At 52.5% G+C, this 19,754-nt stretch overlaps 1 protein-coding gene across 25 annotated transcripts in view; it reads right to left on the bottom strand.

Moving 5' to 3' along the window:
• RAD18 (RAD18 E3 ubiquitin protein ligase) overlaps positions 1 to 19,754 on the bottom strand; it is a 103,506-nt gene that overhangs the window by 7,281 nt on the left and 76,471 nt on the right. For 19 of the 25 annotated variants that reach the window (XM_051831965.3, XM_051831966.3, XM_008273586.5 and 16 more), the window contains one exon: positions 7,089 to 7,151. In XM_051831965.3, the coding sequence (XP_051687925.1) occupies positions 7,089 to 7,151 (63 nt within the window). Of the gene's footprint in view, positions 1 to 3,018; positions 3,117 to 6,656; positions 6,940 to 7,088; positions 7,152 to 8,740; positions 8,804 to 19,754 lie in introns of those variants that run through there. The other 6 variants (XR_016215101.1, XR_011379675.2, XR_011379674.2 and 3 more) reach the window with 5 other exon arrangements.

The following is a 19,754-nucleotide window of genomic DNA, read 5'->3' as shown; positions in this document are numbered from 1 at the left end:
ACAGGGGACTCCCCCTCCCAACCACTCCCACAGGGGCTCCCCCTCCCAACCACTCCCACAGGGGGCTCCCCCTCCCAACCACTCCCACAGGGGACTCCCCCTCCCAACCACTCCCACAGGGGACTCCCCCCCCCAACACTCCCACAGGGGACTCCCCCTCCCAACCACTCCCACAGGGGACTCCCCCCCAACCACTCCCACAGGGGACACCCCCTCCCAACCACTCCCACAGGGGGCTCCCCCAACCAACCACTCCCACAGGGGGCTCCCCCTTCCAACCACTCCCACAGGGGACTCCCGCTTCCAACCACTCCCACAGGGGGCTCCCCCCCAACCACTCCCACAGGGGACACCCCCTCCCAACCACTCCCACAGGGGGCTCCCCCTCCCAACCACTCCCACAGGGGACTCCCCCCCCCAACCACTCCCACAGGGGACACCCCCTCCCAACCACTCCCACAGGGGACTCCCCCTCCCTACCACTCCCACAGGGGACTCCCCCTCCCAACCACTCCCACAGGGGAATCCCCCCCCCAACCACTCCCACAGGGGACACCCCCTCCCAACCACTCCCACAGGGGGCTCCTCAACCAACCACTCCCACAGGGGACACCCCCCCAACCACTCCCACAGGGGACTCCCCCCCCAACCACTCCCACAGGGGGCTCCTCAACCACTCCCACAGGGGGCTCCTCAACCACTCCCACAGGGGACTCCCCCTCCCAACCACTCCCACAGGGGACTCCCCCTCCCAACACTCCCACAGGGGACTCCCCCTCCCAACACTCCCACAGGGGACACCCCCTCCCTACCACTCCCACAGGGGGCTCCCCCTCCCAACCACTCCCACAGGGGACTCCCCCTCCCAACACTCCCACAGGGGACTCCCCCTCCCAACCACTCCCACAGGGGACTCCCCCTCCCTACCGCTCCCACAGGGGGCTCCCCCTCCCAGCCACTCCCACAGGGGACTCCCCCTCCCAACCACTCCCACAGGGGACTCCCCCTCCCAACACTCCCACAGGGGGCTCCCCAACCAACCACTCCCACAGGGGACTCCCCCCCCCAACCACTCCCACAGGGGACTCCCCCTCCCTACCACTCCCACAGGGGGCTCCTCAACCAACCACTCCCACAGGGGACACCCCCTCCCTACCACTCCCACAGGGGGCTCCCCAACCAACCACTCCCACAGGGGACTCCCCCTCCCAACCACTCCCACAGGGACTCCCCCTCCCAACCACTCCCACAGGGGGCTCCTCAACCAACCACTCCCACAGGGGACTCCCCCTCCCAACCACTCCCACAGGGGACTCCCCCTCCCAACCACTCCCACAGGGGACTCCCCCCCAACCACTCCCACAGGGGACTCCCCCCCCCAACCACTCCCACAGGGGACACCCCCTCCCAACCACTCCCACAGGGGACTCCCCCTCCCAACACTCCCACAGGGGACTCCCCCTCCCAACCACTCCCACAGGGGACTCCCCCTCCCAACCACTCCCACAGGGGGCTCCCCCTCCCAACCACTCCCACAGGGGGCTCCCCCTCCCAACCACTCCCACAGGGGACTCCCCCCCAACCACTCCCACAGGGGACTCCCCCCCCCAACCACTCCCACAGGGGACACCCCCTCCCAACCACTCCCACAGGGGACTCCCCCTCCCAACACTCCCACAGGGGACTCCCCCTCCCAACCACTCCCACAGGGGGCTCCCCCTCCCAACCACTCCCACAGGGGACTCCCCCTCCCAACCACTCCCACAGGGGCTCCCCCTCCCAACCACTCCCACAGGGGACTCCCCCTCCCAACACTCCCACAGGGGACTCCCCCTCGCAACCACTCCCACAGGGGGCTCCCCCTCCCAACACTCCCACAGGGGACACCCCCTCCCTACCACTCCCACAGGGGGCTCCCCCTCCCAACCACTCCCACAGGGGACTCCCCCCCCCAACACTCCCACAGGGGACTCCCCCTCCCAACCACTCCCACAGGGGACTCCCCCTCCCAACCACTCCCACAGGGGACTCCCCCTCCCAACACTCCCACAGGGGACTCCCCCTCCCAACCACTCCCACAGGGGACTCCCCCTCCCAACCACTCCCACAGACAACAAGAGGTGAGAAAAGACAACGCGAGTCATCAGAAGACGGTTCCAAGGTCTGAATAAAACACTGCCCGAAATGTGAACAACCATATGAAAGTACACTCCACATAGTCACAAAACAGAGTGCAACTTTAAAGCAAGATGAGAGGCCGCTGGATGGCCACTAGACCAGTGTTGCTAAGAATGCGCAACAGCTGAGCCTCCCACGGTGGACAGAACTCAGTGCTGGCAGGAGCTACTAAGACTGGATGGATGCACAGACTTTACTCAAGAATGCCACTCCTGGGACACACTCAACAGAAATGAACACACACGCATCAAAGGACAAACCCCGTTCCCATCAGCCTTAGTCATCCAGGCCCCAACTCAGAGCCACCACCCATGTATCTATCAAGAGTGGCCTCGGGAAAACAGTGACTGACTCACACAACGGAACAGCACAGGCCAGGAGCTCCAGCACTTTAGCAGGCAACAGCACCCCTGGGGCTTGTCAAAACACTCGGACCACACCGGCAGCTTCTAACTCGGCAGGTCTGGGGGTCTTAATGATCTGTTTTTCTGACAGTCTCAGCTGACTCAGAAGCTGCTGACCCGGGGGCTGGACTACAAGAGAAGCTATGAAAGTAACAAACTGCTGTCACATGCAGCAGTGGGAAGCTCTCACCCAGAAAATGTTGCCCAAAGAAGGATGTCAAAGGACACCTCCCGATTCCAGCTACGGGAAGCTCACAACCGGCAAAGTCAACCCCTGGTGATACGAAGTCGCGCTTAAGTCCTGTGGGTTTTCACTGGTCATGCTCCACGTCTAGATCCAGGTGGCTGCTACACGGGGGTCAGGGTCCAGCACACTGGTGGCCCCCAGGGAACCATAATCCCCGTCCTAGAATCTGGGGCTGACCCTGTAACTCACTCTCAGAGAGGCAGCAGCAGTTTCAGAAGTCTGAGGAAGGGGGGCCCAACAGCTCTCACATCTGCACTCGGGGGGAGCTGGTTCAGTCTAGGTCCAATCTGCTTGACAATCCAAACAGCTTTGTATTAGGACTTGCCAACTATGGCAGGGACAGAATGACCGGTAAGAAAGAACGGGAGCCCTACAGAACCAGAGCGAGCACAGCCGTGGTCTGCAGGGGTCAGAGGACGCGCACAAGGAAGCTCCTCCTGCTCCTGCTGTGGCAGAGGACAGCACAGCTGTGGGTGGCAGAGAACAGAGAACTGCCCCGCAGGCCGCAGGACACGGGGCACCAGCGATGCGGTGAGCACTGCAGGGGCCTGGCAGGTGAGCACATGAGTGCCCTCTACTGATCGTACTTAGCTGGACAAGGAAAAATATTTCAAGGGCCCAGTTCAATGTTCACCAGGTAGGCAAGCAGGGGGTGAATTTGGAGCTGAGAGGCAGTCAACTGATCCCTGGCACAGGAGCCCTGAGCCTCTGCTCAGGAACCGCAGCTGTCCTGCTAAGACCACATGGACCATGCAGGAAGACACACGGAGAAGAACAAGTGAAGACCACAAGGGGAGAGGAAGAGGAAGGAGCCCCCACCACTGCTGAGCAAGGCCAGGCTAAGGACTGGGGGTGAAGCTCCCAAAGGTGCAGGGTGGTCTGGTAAGTGGCAATTAGAAAACCATCCAGGGGGCTGGCGTTTAGCACAGCAACCAGGACGCCGCCTGGGAGGCCTGCATCCACACTGGTGTCGGAGGTCAGGTCCTCGCTGGCTTCCTGCTAATGCACAGATCTGGCTGAGTACTGCACACCTGGCGTCAGCCTGGCCCAGCCCCAGCTGTTACGGACATTCGGAGAGTGAATTAGTGGATGAGGGATCTCTCTCTGTCATTTAAATAAAATAAAATAAATAATATTAAAAAAAAAAAAAACCCTAGTGGCGGTGCCGCGGCTCAATAGGCTAATCTGCCTGCAGCGCCGGCACACCGGGTTCTAGATCCGGTCGGGGCGCCGGATTCTGTCCCTGTTGCCCCTCTTCCAGGCCAGCTCTCTGCTGTGGCCAGGGAGTGCAGTGGAGGATGGCCCAAGTCCTTGGGCCCTGCACCCACATGGCGACCAGTCAGCCGCCTAGTGAGCTTCAAGTGGGAACTGCAGGAGGGCCGGCTTCCTGACTCGGCCTGGTCCAGACAGGGACTGTGGCTGTCCGCAGTGCCCCGCACTCAGCTGAAACCAGGAGCCAGGACTCTGACCCTGGCACGTGCCACTGACGGCAGTGGACCTGCACCTGTCAACCTTCCTCTCGGAAGGCCGGCTTCCTTCTCTGTGAGCGCTGAGGGAGCGTCTGTCTTCAGAGTGCTCACAGTCAGGTTTTTAACAGGCCGCCACGATCAGGAATGCGTGTGGGCTCAGGAATTCTGGGCTTCAGCTCACCAGACAGAGGCGTCAGGGTTTAGTTCAGCACGAACAGGTACAAGAGGAAGCAGTTAGCCAAGGAATGGCCTCCTTTTCCAGAACCCAAACTTCCACGCGAGGTGAAAAAATAATGCGGCCAAAATGGCAAACTTTCAAACAATGCTACTGCAGGAAACTCCAAGTCTCCCCACAGCAACTCGCAGCGCATGCCCTGAAGACACCGCTCCTCCCGCCCCTCCCCGGGCAGCCAGCGGGAGCTGCAGGGTCGAGCACCCAGCAAACCACTCCTCTTAGAACAGGAGGGCCCACAGCTGCGGCGCTGACTCGCACACCTCGGGGTGGAACCTCGGCTCCACCCACTTCACGCGTTACTGCGCAGTCTTGGTGTGCAGAGCTACCACAAAACTGGGGTAATAACAGTCCTTCATGGTGTTAAGAAATTTAAGTGTGATTACATATGCAAAGCACTGCTAAGGGTTAGACACGCGTGGACCCTGGGGTTACAACGCTCCACTGAGAGTCCAGGAAAGACTGACGCGGCACTGTAAGGGCTGACACTTACGGACGCGCCCTGGTGCGGACAGCTGGGGAAGGCTCCTGAGCCGGGCTCTGAGAGGGCGCAGGTGCACACGGGTGACGCGGGAGGAAAGCGGCGGGACTGGCGCAGGGACAGCCTGGTCAGAGGTCGAGCGTGGAGGAAGCCTGGTGCTTAAGAAGGTCTGTGAGACCTGAGAATCCAGTGGGAAGGGTGGCCAGCTGGAGGCTGAGAGCTGAGTCGGGAGATCTGCCCTGCAGGCCTTTCAGCACGTTCAACAGTCCCTTCCTATTTCTGGGAGGAACAACGAGCCACAGAAGCTTTCTAAATAAAGTTTATTTATTTTGAAAGTCAGAGTTACAGAGAGAGAGAAGGAAGGAGAGAGAGCAACCTTCCACCCACTGGTTCACTCCCCAGATGGCGTAGCAGCCAGAGTTATGCCAGGCTGAAGCCAGGAGCCCGCAGCTTCATCTGGGTCTCCCACGCGGATGGCAGGGGCTAAAGCACTTGGGCCAGCCTCTGCCGCCCTTCCCAGGCCCTGAGAAGGGAGTTCAATCAGAAGTGGAGTGATTATGAGGCTCTGCCCTTGGAGACAGGATGCCGTGGCCCCAGAGAGAACGAGGAGATACACGGATGGATTCCAGAGGTAATTAAGACAAAATCCTCCGGCCTGATGACAGCATACAGGCAACAGAGAAGAAGATTTCAAGAATGATACCTAGTTTTTCTGGTCTTAAGAAACTGTCTGAAAAGGAACATTGAAAAAGGATCATGTTTTTATTTTTCTTTAAAAACTTTTAAGGGTCCAGCATTGTGGTGTAGCAGGTAAAGCCATCACCTGTGACAATGGCATCCCATCCAGGCACCGATTATGGGGTCCACTTCCAATCCAGCTTCCTGCTAACGGCCTGGGATAAGCAGCAGCAGAGGATCCCCCACATGCTGGGGTCCCTGCAACCCATGTGGGAGACCTGGATGAAGCACCTGGCTTCAGCCTGGCCCAGCCCAGGCTACTGCAGCCATCTGGGGAGTGAACCAGCAGGTGGAAGATCTCTGTCTTCCTCTTTCTCTGCAACTCTTTCAAATAAATAAACCTTAGGAAAAAAACCTTTTGAGGGGTGGTGGGACCAAGTGTTCAAATCTGCACATACTGAGTCTGAGGGGTCTTAAAAATATCTAAGAGAAGACATCGCGTTCACAGTGGACACAGGTGTCAGGCCCAGGAGAGGCACGGCAGCAGCCACAAAATTATTAGGAGATAAATTTAATCTTGACCAACACCAACAATTAATGAGCTGGTGGAGGACAAACCTGAAAATCAAACGAAAAAGAAAGTGCTGGAGAATCAAGAGGGAAATCTGTGCCCTGGAGGCGAAGAGGGCGGCCCCACAGGCACGACAGGGACCCTGCACCCGACACTGCTCTGGGGCCAAGGGGTGATCCTGAAATTCCCACGTGGATTCCGCGAACGAGAGATCTTCAGTAATGTCAGCGCAGGGCGCTGTGAAGAACAGGGGCTGGCTGAGCAGGCAGGGGATCAGACCCACGGGAGACACCATGGGGGAGGAAGGGGCGACACGGTGGGAGCTGCAGACAGATGCGAAACTGGGTAGGACGTTTTCATTTGTCCTGTGATGGGAAAGCTCCAAGCACATCCACAGCAAAAGGGAGAGGGACAGTTTCTGAGACAAGGGAGGCACGAGCAGGAGGAGGGCCTGGCCTCAGTGGAAGGAGGGACGTCCCATGACCGTGAAGACGGCCCAGCGCAGGCAGACGCAGCGTCTGAGGCGGGGAGGACAGGGCGCCCATCTCCGTCTGCCTTCTCCACAGAGGAGGCACCGCAAGCATCTGAAGACCGTAAGCCAGTGCTTCATGCTACCCTAGACCAGGCCACAGAAACAATCTGCCCTTAGGAGCCAGACAGCCACAGCAGGATTCCATTCCTGAGCAGAAATACACAGAAACCAGCGCTGAGTCAGAAATCTTGCCCTGTGTGCGGATGCAGTTTTCGTAATTCTGTCAGAGAGCTCATTCTCTTAATGAAAACAGCCGCCCAGACCACCGTTCCCCGGGTCTGAGTGCGAGAACTCACCTGTGCGCTGCCTCCCAGGCTTCCTCTTCTTCCAGCAGGTCTCTGATGATGTCTGAACTGGAACTGAAAGCACAGGGACGTGAGTATCGCCACACAGCAACACAGCACCTTTCCACTCACGTAAACTCGCAGGCAGTGCCAGGCAGTCTGTCCCGACACAGGCGGATCGGAGGGCTGCTGCTGGTTACTGGCAGGGGGCAGAGGGGTACAACAGGAAGGGCCAGCACGGGGCCCAGCACAGCGCAGGGCGAGGGACCTGCTCACCAGCACTGGGACATGATTTCACAGCTGTGCACACTCATCAGTGTCGCTCCCCCTCTTCATGGAGGAACGACACTAAGTCCTGCCTAGGCTTCATATCCGAGTCACGGCACCATTATGTCGCTCCCCCTCTTCGTGGAGGAACGACACAGGACCCTGCGCTGTTCTTTCGTCTGCTCGGCCCTCCCCGGGTTTGCTGCTGGTTCTTCCCGGGTTGGCTACTATCCCTTCCACCTCCGTGGAAGGGCGGTTCCCCCTGGCCGCTTTCCCCACTTCCGCAGGGGAGCGGCACACCGCCGGCCGGCTCTTCTTGGGGGCTGCACAGGTGTTCCTTCAGCTAGATGTTCCCCATAGATGTTCCCCATAGATGTTCCCGGTGCATGCCGTCTCTCTCCTCCTTTATAGTCCTCCTCCGCCAATCCCAACTCGGCTGCCCACACGCCGAGTACGCTGCTCTCCTCCAATCAGGAGCAAGTCCTACAGTTTATTAGTTGAACTGGAGGCAGCTGTGCGGAAGCTGTTTACTTCTCTCCCAGCGCCATATTGTGGGAGAGCAGATGCATAGAATAAGTCCTAATTCCAGTAACTCAGTCTAGTCCGGTTTGCTCCCCACAATCAGAACTCAGCTGTAAAACAGGCTCAATAAATCAGCAAAGCAATCCTGCAATAGTGTCCGATCCAAATAGTCTTGAGACTTCAATTTCCTGTATCAATCAAACATCAAATCGTGTTTTACAAACTCTGTTCCACTAATAAGATTCACAGGACATAACAAGCTCCTAGGAGCCTTTATACCCACAGTGAAGTAAATTCAATTTCTTTCCATTGTGCTAATGATGGAATTTGTTGTCATGTAACCCAGACATAATACCAGACATGCATTATTAGTTAAACAGTGTTATGGTTTTAATATCTTGTTCTTACTCAAATAAAGATGTAAATATTTTAGAAAAGACAGGTGGGGGATGGTGTTGTGGAGTAGCAGGCTAAGCCTCTGCCTTTGGTGCTGGTTCACGACCCAGCTGCTCTATTTCCAATCCAGCTCCCTGCTAATGCACCTAGGAAAGCCGCAGAAGACGGCCCAAGTGCTTGTGCCTCTGCACTCACATGGCAGATCTGGAAGAATCTCCTGGCTCTTGGCTTCCGCCTGGCCCAGCCCCAGCCACTGTGGCCATCTGGGGAGTGAACCTGTGGCTAGAGGCTCTCTCTCTCTCTCTGTCTCTCCTTCTCCTTCTGTAACTCTGCCTTTCAAATCAATCTTTTTTTTTTTTTTTTTAAAGGACATGTATAGAGCAATATGAGAAGCATGTCCTATATGACAGACACAGAGCATCACGGGCACTGCTGGACAGCTCGGAAACAGGGGTCACCACCACAGGTGCTCCACTCACCCCCCTCCAAGTGAGAAGGAACAGGCCCAGAAATGTTACTCCAATCACACTTCGAAGGAAACTCTGTGAATAAAAGTTTAAAATTCATGAAATTGTAAGTGCCAAGGACTCATTCTCAAGTCACTCTGAAGCAACGCTCGCCTGTGATCATTGAACACAACTCTCTACCAAATACTCTGGCCGGGGGTTCCCCGAGACTCCCGGTTCTCTGGGGGTGGGGAGGGGGGATACAAGCAGGAGTCACTCTGTGGCTCACACGTGGGCTGGCCTGGTGGGGTGCAGGCTCACTGGCAGCGCCCTGCCCACTAACGTGCCCTGCTCGACGTTCCCAGAGCATTTCAAGACAGGAGCCCACTGCTCCCACTAGAGATAGGTTTAGTGTTTGTCACTTGAGAAAAATACATAGTTACTATAAATGCATGAGTTACTCCAGTGGCACGTGAACCGTGAGACACTTTTCTCCACCTGCAGATGCACTGGGATGGCTCCTTCAGGCCCTGGGCTGGAGCCCTTGGTCTACCTGTCAGAGGGGCTAACCCCGGCCCCTGCTCCTTCGTACACTGGGAGCAGCCCCTGCTCAAACTCAAGTGGCCCCGAATTTAACATCAGTCATTCTCACTTGAAGCTGGCTTCCTCCTGAAGCCACTCCCTAAATGTCGATTTTAGTAGGAGAGAAGGAGAAGCTACGGTCCTAAAGGGCACTAGAGTGGATCTCAGCAGACTGGACTGACCCAGGAGACCCCCACTGCCAGCCCACTCCCACCAACACAGCTCTGACCGTCCCGTTCACAAGACCCCTCCGCCGGCATTCCCTCCTGTGGAGGTATTCCCCGTGTGTGATGACAACAGAAGCAGTTTCTGAACCTTTGAACCTGTCGCCCTCTAGCCCAAAGCCACCCACTGCTCCTCCTGGACAGCACCAAGGCAGCTTCTCCCCTCCGCTCATTCCCTCCCCTCCTACAGGAACTCCTCAGACTTCCCCCCAATCACCCGCATGAACCTGAACTGCGCAGTGTCCAGCCCCTTCTCTCCTCCCCACAGGACTACCCTTCTCGTTAGGAACCCATGAGCTGGGGTGTGGGGCTGGGGTGATGTCACTCTGGGTCCAGGTGGGCATCAGAGGTGACACAGAGGAAGACCAACTTCTGGCCAACACTGTCCCCAACACACACACACACACACACACACACACACACACTTTTTAAAGTTTTCAAACAGGAAGGATACAGACTGTCCTTACTGTTCCTGCAAAGTGAGCACAACAGGTCGGTGGATCCCGTCAACCAACCCAGGAGAGCCTATGATCAATGCACCAGGGGCTTTCACATCACCGGCGCAAACCAACAGTTTGTGAAAGGAAAATATTTGTGGTGCATTAACGACACAAACCTGTGCTGTGCTGCCTGAGGAAAACAGATGGCAGAGGAGGCGACCAAAGACACACATCAGCCCCTCCCTGCTCCCTCGGGCACTCGCCCGAATGATAACCACATCACCAAATGGACGAGGCAGCAAATGGGAGGTTAGAGCTCACTCACAACGAGGCTTCAGAAAATCAGCTACAGCCTTTGCTGCAATCCAGTCACCACGGAAATACTCAGAGCTGGTGCCCACATAAGTAAAATAGCAGACAGGACTGCTAACTCCCTTTCAAAATAATGCACTTATTATATTCTACTCCAGAACGCATTCCTACAACTAAACATGCGATTTCACATATGGTATTTGCAGAGAGACTATCAGGCACAACAATCAAGAGTTATTAAAATTATCACTCTCAGATCTCTTCCTTGAGGATTTAAGCAATTAATATTTTTGAAGTCTTAGTCATCTAATATGCCTTGAAGATCAGAAATTCCTTTAATACACTTCTAAGGCATTCAAATAAAATCTTCCAAAGGAGAAAAGTAATTACTCACTGGTATAACTGGGGTAAGGGCACACACAAGCCGACACAACTCCACCTTTGATGCCTACAACAAGGAAACTGTTCCGAGTAAAACTCCAGCTTTCCCACTACTGGGGCTGGAACCCTCTGGAGGACCTCGGTACAGACGCTGGAGTGCATGAGGTGCAGTGTGTGAAGGCTACGCTCCTGTAGGACAGCACTCACTGACTGTGATGTCACCACCACCCAGGCTGGAGTGAGCACTACAACAGATTACACACTGTCTCACCAGCAAGAAACACAAACCTTGAATTCTGTAGAACTCCCCACTTCTGGTCCAGAAGATTCCAGGCTTGTTAAAATGCCACACTTAATTTTTCATACCATTTAAACCTTATTTTCAGAACTTAGTAATTCAGTAAGTTAATCTAGTGAAAATGTAGACACATGTGTTCTGGCCTGCCTGGTTTTCCTATATTGTATGCTTGTCATTCTCGGCCTAAAAGCAACACGGCTTCTCACCAGGCCAAAGAAAACGTTATCCTAGCATACTGCTTCTGTAGCACAGAATTTCATTGAACCGACAGAGATTTTAAACCTTATCTGAGAAGCAAAGTGCCAAATACAAAAGGATGTCTGGTAACACGTCTAAAGGGAACACGCTAATGTGAGCTTCAGAAAAGCCAAGGCACACTCCCACTTCCGTCACTTAACCTGGGGCAAGTGCCTTCACCCACCCAAGTCTGGACACCCGCACCTAGCAAGTCAGGGTGAGGACTCACGTGCTTCCAAACAGCTCTTTCTCAAAGGAATGTGCACAGTTGGCCAACAGGCATGTGAAAACATGCGCGGCATCACTAATGACCAGGAAAATGCAAATGAGGACCACAAGGAGATACCCCCTTACTCCAACAACACTGGCAGAGGACAAAGGCAGCAGGTACTGGCGAGGACGTGGAGACGGCACCCCATACACACTGCCGGAGTGTCAACTAGTGTGGCCACGCTGGCAAGCAGGATGGGCACTGCTCTAGACACTGAACGCAGATGGGCCAGTGCTGTGGCGCAGTGGGTTAACGCCCTGGCCTAAAGCGCTGGCATCCCATATGGGCTCCGGTTCGAGACCAGCTGCTCCACTTCCGAGCCAGCTCTCTGTTGTGGCCTGGGAAAGCAGAGGAAGATGGCCCAAGTCCTTGTGGGAGACCCGGAAGAAGCTCCTGCCTCCTGGCTTCAGATCGGCGCAGCTCCAGCTGTTGTGGCCAATTGGGGAGTGAACCATCAGATGGAAGACTGCCCCCCCGCCCCGTAACTCTTTCAAATAAATAAATAAATCTTAAAACAAAACAAACAAAACAAACGCTGAGCACAGAACCACCACGGGACCCGCCGTCCCACCCTGGGTGTGCGTGTGGAGGAGACAATCCACCTGCTGACGAAACATCTGCCTGCCCTTGTTTACTGCAACACTGCGCACAGCAGCCAGGAAGTGGAAACAGCCCAAGTGCCCAGCAGGTGGTGAGTGGACAGCTAACGCGTCATGTGTGTCTCGGCCCAGGAAGGATGGATGATCACACTGGTGGTGGCATGATGGAGCTGAGGTTGCAATGTGAGGTGGAAAGCCAAGCACCACCCGTGCTCACCCACGTGTGCAATCTACAGCAAGACCTCACAGAAGTTAACGCACAATGGTGGAAAGACGGGGGTGGGGAAGGATGGACAGGGCCTCGGTTACAACAAGGTGGGAGTATCACACAGGAGGGGAAGATAATGTTCAGCTGCTGTTTTTCTATAAAAAATAAAAAGAGAAAAGGGATATGTCTAAGACTAACAACAGCACGTGTGAAATGTCTAGCATGCGGCCTGACACACTGTAAGCCTTCATTAATGCCCATCCCATCGTCATAAAACAGACTTGGGTTGGAATCACCCAATTACTCCAGCACTATGACTCACTCCTAGGAAACCAATCACACACGCTCTTAGTCTTTGATTCCTGCTGCCTCCAGGACACCACTGCACAAATCCATCAGAACTTGTGATTTATCCAGCATGGCAGGTACGGTGGGGGCTGTGGGTGGAGAAAATGCGAACATCTGCTATAAAAATCCTGGGGATTAAAGATTCCTTACTGGGGAAATTTTCTGTCATCTGGTAGCCATCCGCCCTGTTACTCTCTCTCCTCTCCTGACTGCACCACCTTTAGTGCGTCTGCACTGACGGTGGGCAGGGCCCTGGAGACAGCGGGGACCTGAATGAACCTGAAAGAATCCAGCGACCTCGGGTCTCTCCTCACACCCTGACCTGGAGCAGTGCTGAGCAGGACGAGCAGCAGCTCACACGCCAGGCAAGTCAGCAGCGGCTGACAATGACATTAGAAAAGTCAACACCCAAGGTCCAAAACAACCATCACTGACGACAGTGACTCACAGCACCATTCTCCTGAGCTACTACCTGTATCCACCACGGTGATAACCACTTTATACACACTGCCTTTAATTTAGAGATGCGCCCAAGGTTGTCTCCCCATTTGTCAGATAGACAAAGGCACAAAGAAACCAAACAACAGATACAGCAAGGCAAAGCTCGTCGTCTTCCTCATCACTGCTGTAGAAGAATCTAATGCTATTAAATTAAATGCCGCTCATCTACAAGGGGTAAGGTCACTGCCTCCTACCTATTTCTCAAGGAGGGCTTTACCAGATAACCACCAAGGCTGAGAGAAAGCAATGTGAAGACCTTCACTGCTCTCAACTGGATCCAGAAAAAGGTTAAAAAAAAAACTCCAGACAAGAAAAAAAGATTAAAAAACGATTTGTCAAATAACAGAAAGAAAATCCTTGATATGAATGAAATCAAGCCACAATAACTCAGTTCATGGTCAGCTCACAAAGCCGCCACCACGTGTGATCACCTCCCTGCTCTGGAAGATCATTCAGGGCGGTGAGCAAAGCTCAGGCAGGCAAACAAAAATCCTTTCCCGCCAGGCAACTGTCCAGAGGCAGGCGCCAGGCACGGGGCGCTCACAGGGTCCTAGCAGTTTCAAGGAGAGGCTCTCAGAATCTCGATCAAAGACGTATTCTCCCAAACCAAATGTCCTGTGCATCAAAACCCACCACATACTATCATCAATTCCTTCAAAAATGCAAAAGATACTAAAGAACTATCCCATGTTTCCATATTCCTCTCTCTCTCTCTCTCTCTCTCTCTCTCTTTAAATACTTATCTGAAAGGCAAAGTTACAGAGGCAGAGAGAGAAACAGAGAGAGAGAGATCTTCCAGCCACTGGTTTATTCCTCAAATGGCTGCAACCTGGGACAGGGCTGATCTGAAGCCAGGAGCTTCTTCTGAGCCTCCCAGGAAGGTTCAGGAGCCCAAGTACCTGGGCCACCTTCTACTGCCTTCCCAGGCCACAGCAGAGAGCTGGATCAGAAGTGGAGCAGTCGGGATATGAACCGGTGCCCCTATGGGATGCCGGCACTGCAGGAGGCAGCTTCACCAGTTATGCCACAGTGCTGGCCCCTCAAAATTTTTTCTAGCAACTTTCAACACAGTTCAAAGATACTTTCAGAAAAAAGAGGACAATGAAACATAAAACAGTAACATATATTAGCAGAAAAGATTTTGTGATGTAGACTCATAGAATGACAAATGCCCTAAATAGCACTCTGGCCTCAGAATTAGCCCTTAAGGCATTCAGATCTGACTAAAAAGCCCACGAGAGCATTTTCAGGCATGGAAAGACAAGACACTGTGGCAAAAATGACCTACATGAAAGATCTCTGTGAGTGAGATCCCAGTGTAAAGAAGGGGCCACCAAAGAAGGAGGTACCTTTCTCTGAAGGGAGGAGAGAACTTCCACTTTGATTATGGCCCTGTCTAAATAAGGTTGGAGTTTGTGGATTCAAGAGGCTTCCATAGCCTTGACAGCTCATGACAAGAGCCTCAGGTGATCACTGATGCCATACATAAGAGTGTCAGTTGTTAAATCAACAAGAGTCACTGGGCACTCACTCCCTACATAGGACCTCTGTCCTTAATGTGTTGTACTATGAGAATTAACGGTAAAACTAGTCTTCAAACAGAACTTTATACTCTGTGTGTCTGTGTGGGTGCAAACTATTGAATTCTTCAGTTAGTTAGAGTTGAACTTCTGTATATAAGGATAATTAAAAATCTTAATGAAGAATAATAAATAAATCTTAATGAAGAATAGGATGAGAGAGGGAGTAGAAGGTGGGACAGTTGGTGGGGGGGAGAACTGCTATAATCCGAAAGTTGTACTATGAAATTTATATTTATTTATAAATTTATATTTATAAATTTATATTTATATTTATTAAATAAAAGCTTTCTATAAAAAATAAATACATAAAAAATTTTGTGACATACTATTAAATCTTCCAATTATGAATGTTTTGGGGTAGGCCCTTGGCCTAGCAATTGAGATGCCCATGTCCCACACATGTTACTGTTTTATGTCTCACTGTCCTCTCTGAGCTGACTGTCTGTGTTAGTGGCTCAAGGCTATGTTGGCACAGCACACTGAAGCAAGCTGCCACGGGCTGGTGAGACTGGGCGCTCAGGGTGGCTCAAGGCCACTGCAGCATTTCTGGACTCCCCTTTCACCTCCTATCCTGGCACGCGCTGAAATACCATCTTTCTCTATGTGCAGAAGAAAACGCCTAGAAACAACAAATTAGAAAGCATTACTTTGGGCCCAATCACTTCAAATTCTTACAGAAGTGCTGTGTTTTATTTATATGGAACAGAAATAAAGAACATTAGGTTAGTTACCAAATGCTGGAGTTCTCTTGGCTCACCACAGAAATTCAAATTTGAAATCAAATTAAATATTTGTGCTGATGTTAAAGTTACACAGTTAAGAAACAAAAAGAGGGCAACTCTATGAGGCTAATGAAGGTAACAGGGTTTTTTTTTTTTTTAAGATTTATTCATTTATTCGAAAGTCAGAGTCACACAGAGAGAGAAGGAGAGGCAGAGAGAGAGAGAGAGAGAGGTCTTCCATCTGCTGGTTCACTCTCCAACTGTCTGCATTGGCCGGATACTGCGCCAATCTGAACCCAGGAGCCTGGAGAGTCTTCTGGGTCTCCCACGCGGGTGCAGGGGCCCAAGGACCTGGGCCATCTTCTATTGCTTTCCCAGGCCATAGCAGAGAGCTGGATCAGAAGAGGAGCAGCCGGGACTAGAACCGGCACCCATATGGGATGCCAGCACTGCAGGCGGTGGCTTTACCTGCTACGCCACAGAGCTGACCCCAGGGAAGTTTAAAGCTAAGAAAATATTCACTGCTCTAACCAGACACTGGTGCACACTCTCAAGTTTAATGGGCAGGAACAAAATCATGGGGCTTCATTTTGTTTTTATTCTTCCACCTATCAGTGGCACAGAAGACTGACAGAAACAAAAGCCAAACACTGAAAGACAAGGAGGTCGCAGCAACCCGTTACATGACAGCCCCAAGGGAGACAAGGCGAAGGCAAGCAGCAAACCCAAGACAGAGCTTCCTTCTGACACTTGGGAGGACTGGACGTGATCTCCAGTTCCTGGGCTCACAGGGACCCGAGGGTTGAGAATGAAGCTGGGCTGAGACCGGCACGTCTGCTGCACAGCAAGGCCGACCTCTGGTCACCTACTCAGCTGCTCACACGGACAATGCACATGCAGCTGCCCCCATGGGGTCGGCCAACGCCAACCACCCAATGCAACATCAAAGTTCAGGCCACAAGCTTCCAGCCTGAGGGTCTGCTGAAGGAGGAAGACCATTCCAGACACACCTGGAGAGCTGCGCTGTGGGCACGGAACACAGCCTCTGAGACTCAGCTCTCACACCAGTGTGAGGCTCAATGATCAAAAGTATATGAGGGGCCGGCACTGTGGCGTAGCAGGTAAAAGCCGCAGCCTGTGGTACCGGCATCCCATATGGGCACTGGTTCAAGTCCTGGTTGCTCCACTCCGATACAACTCTCTGCTGTGGCCTGGAAAAGCAGTAGAAGGGGGCCCAAGGAGACTCAGATGAATCCAGAATCCTGGGTTCAGATCGGCACAGCTCAGGTCATTGCTGTCATCTGGGGAGTGAACCAGAGGATGGAAGACTCCTCTCTCTCTCTCTCTCTCGCTCTCGCTCTCGCTCTCGCTCTCTCTCTGCCTCTCTGTAACTCTGACTTTCAAATAAATAAATAAATATTTTTTTAAGAATATGAGAAGAAACATACCTCCAAAACTGTATGCATCTCAAACTTTAAAAACACTTTATCTGAAAGCCAGCGAGGCGGCAGAGAGATAGAAAGAGGGCAGGGGAGACAGGGAAAGGGAGCAGGAGATCTATCTGTCGGATCACTCTCCAAACACCCAAAACAACTAGGGTTGGGCCTGGCTGAAGCCAGGAGCCAGACCTCCATCTGGGTCTCCCGTGTGGGCGGCAGGGACCAAAGCCCTTGAGCCACCGTGTGCTGCCTCCCAGGGACTGCTGGAGTCGGGACACAAACACAGGCTCCCTGATACGGGACACAGTGTCGGCACCAAACGTGCAATCCCACCCCAAGCTTTTGATGATACACATTTTTAATTTATTTGAGCTTATCCATACCCCAGTAACAGGTTATAAACGGCTCTAATGTGCTTCCCAGTACAAGAGCAGTATACTAAGGCCACACGACAACGAAATCTTGAAGGCTTTGACACTCGGACTTTGCAGAATTACCTAAAAACAAATTTTAAACAGAAGCCTGTGCCACTGAAGCCTATCACTTCTGAACGCCTGAGTTCCTCCGAGTTACAGGAACAATACGCACCACTTACGTGGCAAAATCAATAAGAGCAGGCCAGATCAGCGATTTACTATGTACCCATGTTCCAGAATGCATTTGTGTGAGAGCAGAGCACCGCGCCCCAGAGCGGCAGAGTGTGCTCTCAATCATGAGGCCCAGAGGACAGGAAGTGGAAACAGCTTACCCCAGGAAGTCAGCGCGCACACGATCATCCCACGGCTAATTAAACCCTGCTCTGCCTGCGTTCCATGCTAAGGCACCTTTCCCCCAGATTCTGTAGGTCTCCTAGGAGACCTTGCAACTTCTGTTCCTCCGATGGAAAAATAAAGGCAGAATCAAACGAAAAAGGAGGGAAAAAACAACTTTCAGTCTTGAACAACTGGCAAAAACACAAAATTCCAACAGCATGATGCCCTGAATTACACACTACCCCAGCAGACTTCAGTCATCAGAACAAGGTCATTCAGATTCTGATTCTGATTTTTTTTTTTTTCCAACTAGAGAAAGCTCTTAGCTGGCCACCTATGTCTAGGAGTCTGGGAATAACTGACGTAAAATAAGTATTAATTGTGCGTGTAACACTTAGAAGGAAGTGTAGTTCCTACAGGCCTCACATTTAGTCTTCTCTAAGCGGTGGCGCAGGGGCTAAAGCCATGACCTGCAGCGCTGGCTTCCCTTATGAGTGCGTGTGCAAGTTCCGGCTACTCTGCTTTCAGTCCAGGTGCGTTCTAACGTGCATGGGAAAGCAGCGGAGGATGGCCAAGTGCCTGGGCCCCTGCACTCAAGTGGGGGACCCAGAGGAGGCTCCTGGCTCCTGGCTTCAGCCGGGAATATTTCTGTCTCTCCTTCTCTCTCTCTCCGTAACCCTGTCTTTCAAATAAATAAATCAATAAATTTAAAAAAAAGTATACCCTTGAATGTTTCTTTTTCTTATTTTTCTTTTTAAATGAAGAACTGAATTCTGAATTCTGTAGAAGAGTCCATATTCTATCTCAGTTTTATGCATCAATTCATATATAAGCAAGAAGCACATGGGACAAGGAGTCCTATAAAGTTGATCTAATATCTGAAAAATAAAAATAAATAGAAACACAATTTTAAAAAGTCAACCCTGGGGCCAGCACTGTGGCATAGTGGGTAAAGTTGCCGCCTGCAGTGCCAGCATCCCATATGGGCACCAATTTGAGTCCTGGCTGCTCCACTTCCCATCCAGCTCTCTGCTGTGGCCTGGGAAACCAGTGGAACATGGCCCAAGTCCTTGGGCCCCTACACCTGTGTGGGAGACCTGAAAGAAGCTACTGGCTACTGCCTTTGGATAGGCACATCTATGGCCATTGTGCCCATCTGGGAAATGAAGCAGTGTGATGGAAGACCTCTCTCTCTCTTCTTTTTCTCTCTCTGCATCTGCCTCTCTGTAATTCTGCATTTCAAATAAATAAATAAATAATTTTTTTTTTTTTTAAGTCAACCTCAGGGCTGCCATTGTAGTATAGCAGGCAAAGCCATCACCTACAGTGCCGGCATCCCATGTGGGTGCCAGTTCGTGTCCCGGCTGCTCTGCTTCCGATCCGGCTTCCTGCTAGTGTCCTGGGGAAGCAGCAGAAGATGGCCCAAGTGCTTGGGGCCCTGCACCCATGTGGGAGACCCATAGGAAGCTCCTGGCTCCTGGCTTTGGCTTGGCCCAGCTCCAGCTGTTGTGATCATCTGGGGAAGGAACGAGCAAATGGAGATCTCTCTCTCTCTTTCCCCACCTCTGTAATTCTTACAAATAAATAAATAAATCTTAAAATCAATCTTATGCGAGTATTAACACATCATGTCAGCCAAAACTCTCAATACCATGTTTCACGTGTGAGTGACAACCTGGCATTACTACCTGCGAACACACCAAAAGCACCATTTGTTAAGTGTGGAACCAGGAAAGAACATTTCTATGAACATTTGAAGATTTATTTATTTATTTGAAAGTCAAAGTTACAGAGAGAGAGATTATCGCACCTGCTGGTTCACTCCCCAGATGGCTGCAATGGCCAGGGCTGGGCTGGGCTGAAGCCAGCAGCCAGGAGCCTCATGTGGGTCTTTCACATGGGCAGCCGGGGCCAGAACACTTGGGCTGTCTTCTGCTGTTTTTCTTGGCCATAAGCAGGGAGGTGGATTGGAAGTAGAGCCGCTGGGACAATACGGGATGTTGATGCCACAGGTGGTGGCTTTATCTGCTACACAAAGCCAGCCCCTTTTATGAACACTGGAGGTGCACAACCTACAATGAACTGTGGCACCTCAAAACTCTCTCCTGATGGGTTGTTACATCATGGCAGTTTGAGAATGTACTAAAAAC

The sequence above is a fragment of the Oryctolagus cuniculus genome, chromosome 10, assembly GCF_051225735.1.
Source record: "Oryctolagus cuniculus isolate XC-2025 breed Fujian yellow rabbit chromosome 10, ASM5122573v1, whole genome shotgun sequence".
NCBI classification, from domain to species: domain Eukaryota; kingdom Metazoa; phylum Chordata; class Mammalia; order Lagomorpha; family Leporidae; genus Oryctolagus; species Oryctolagus cuniculus.
Note: the sequence above shows the minus strand (reverse complement) of the source record. Positions and strands in the feature narration are given on the sequence as shown.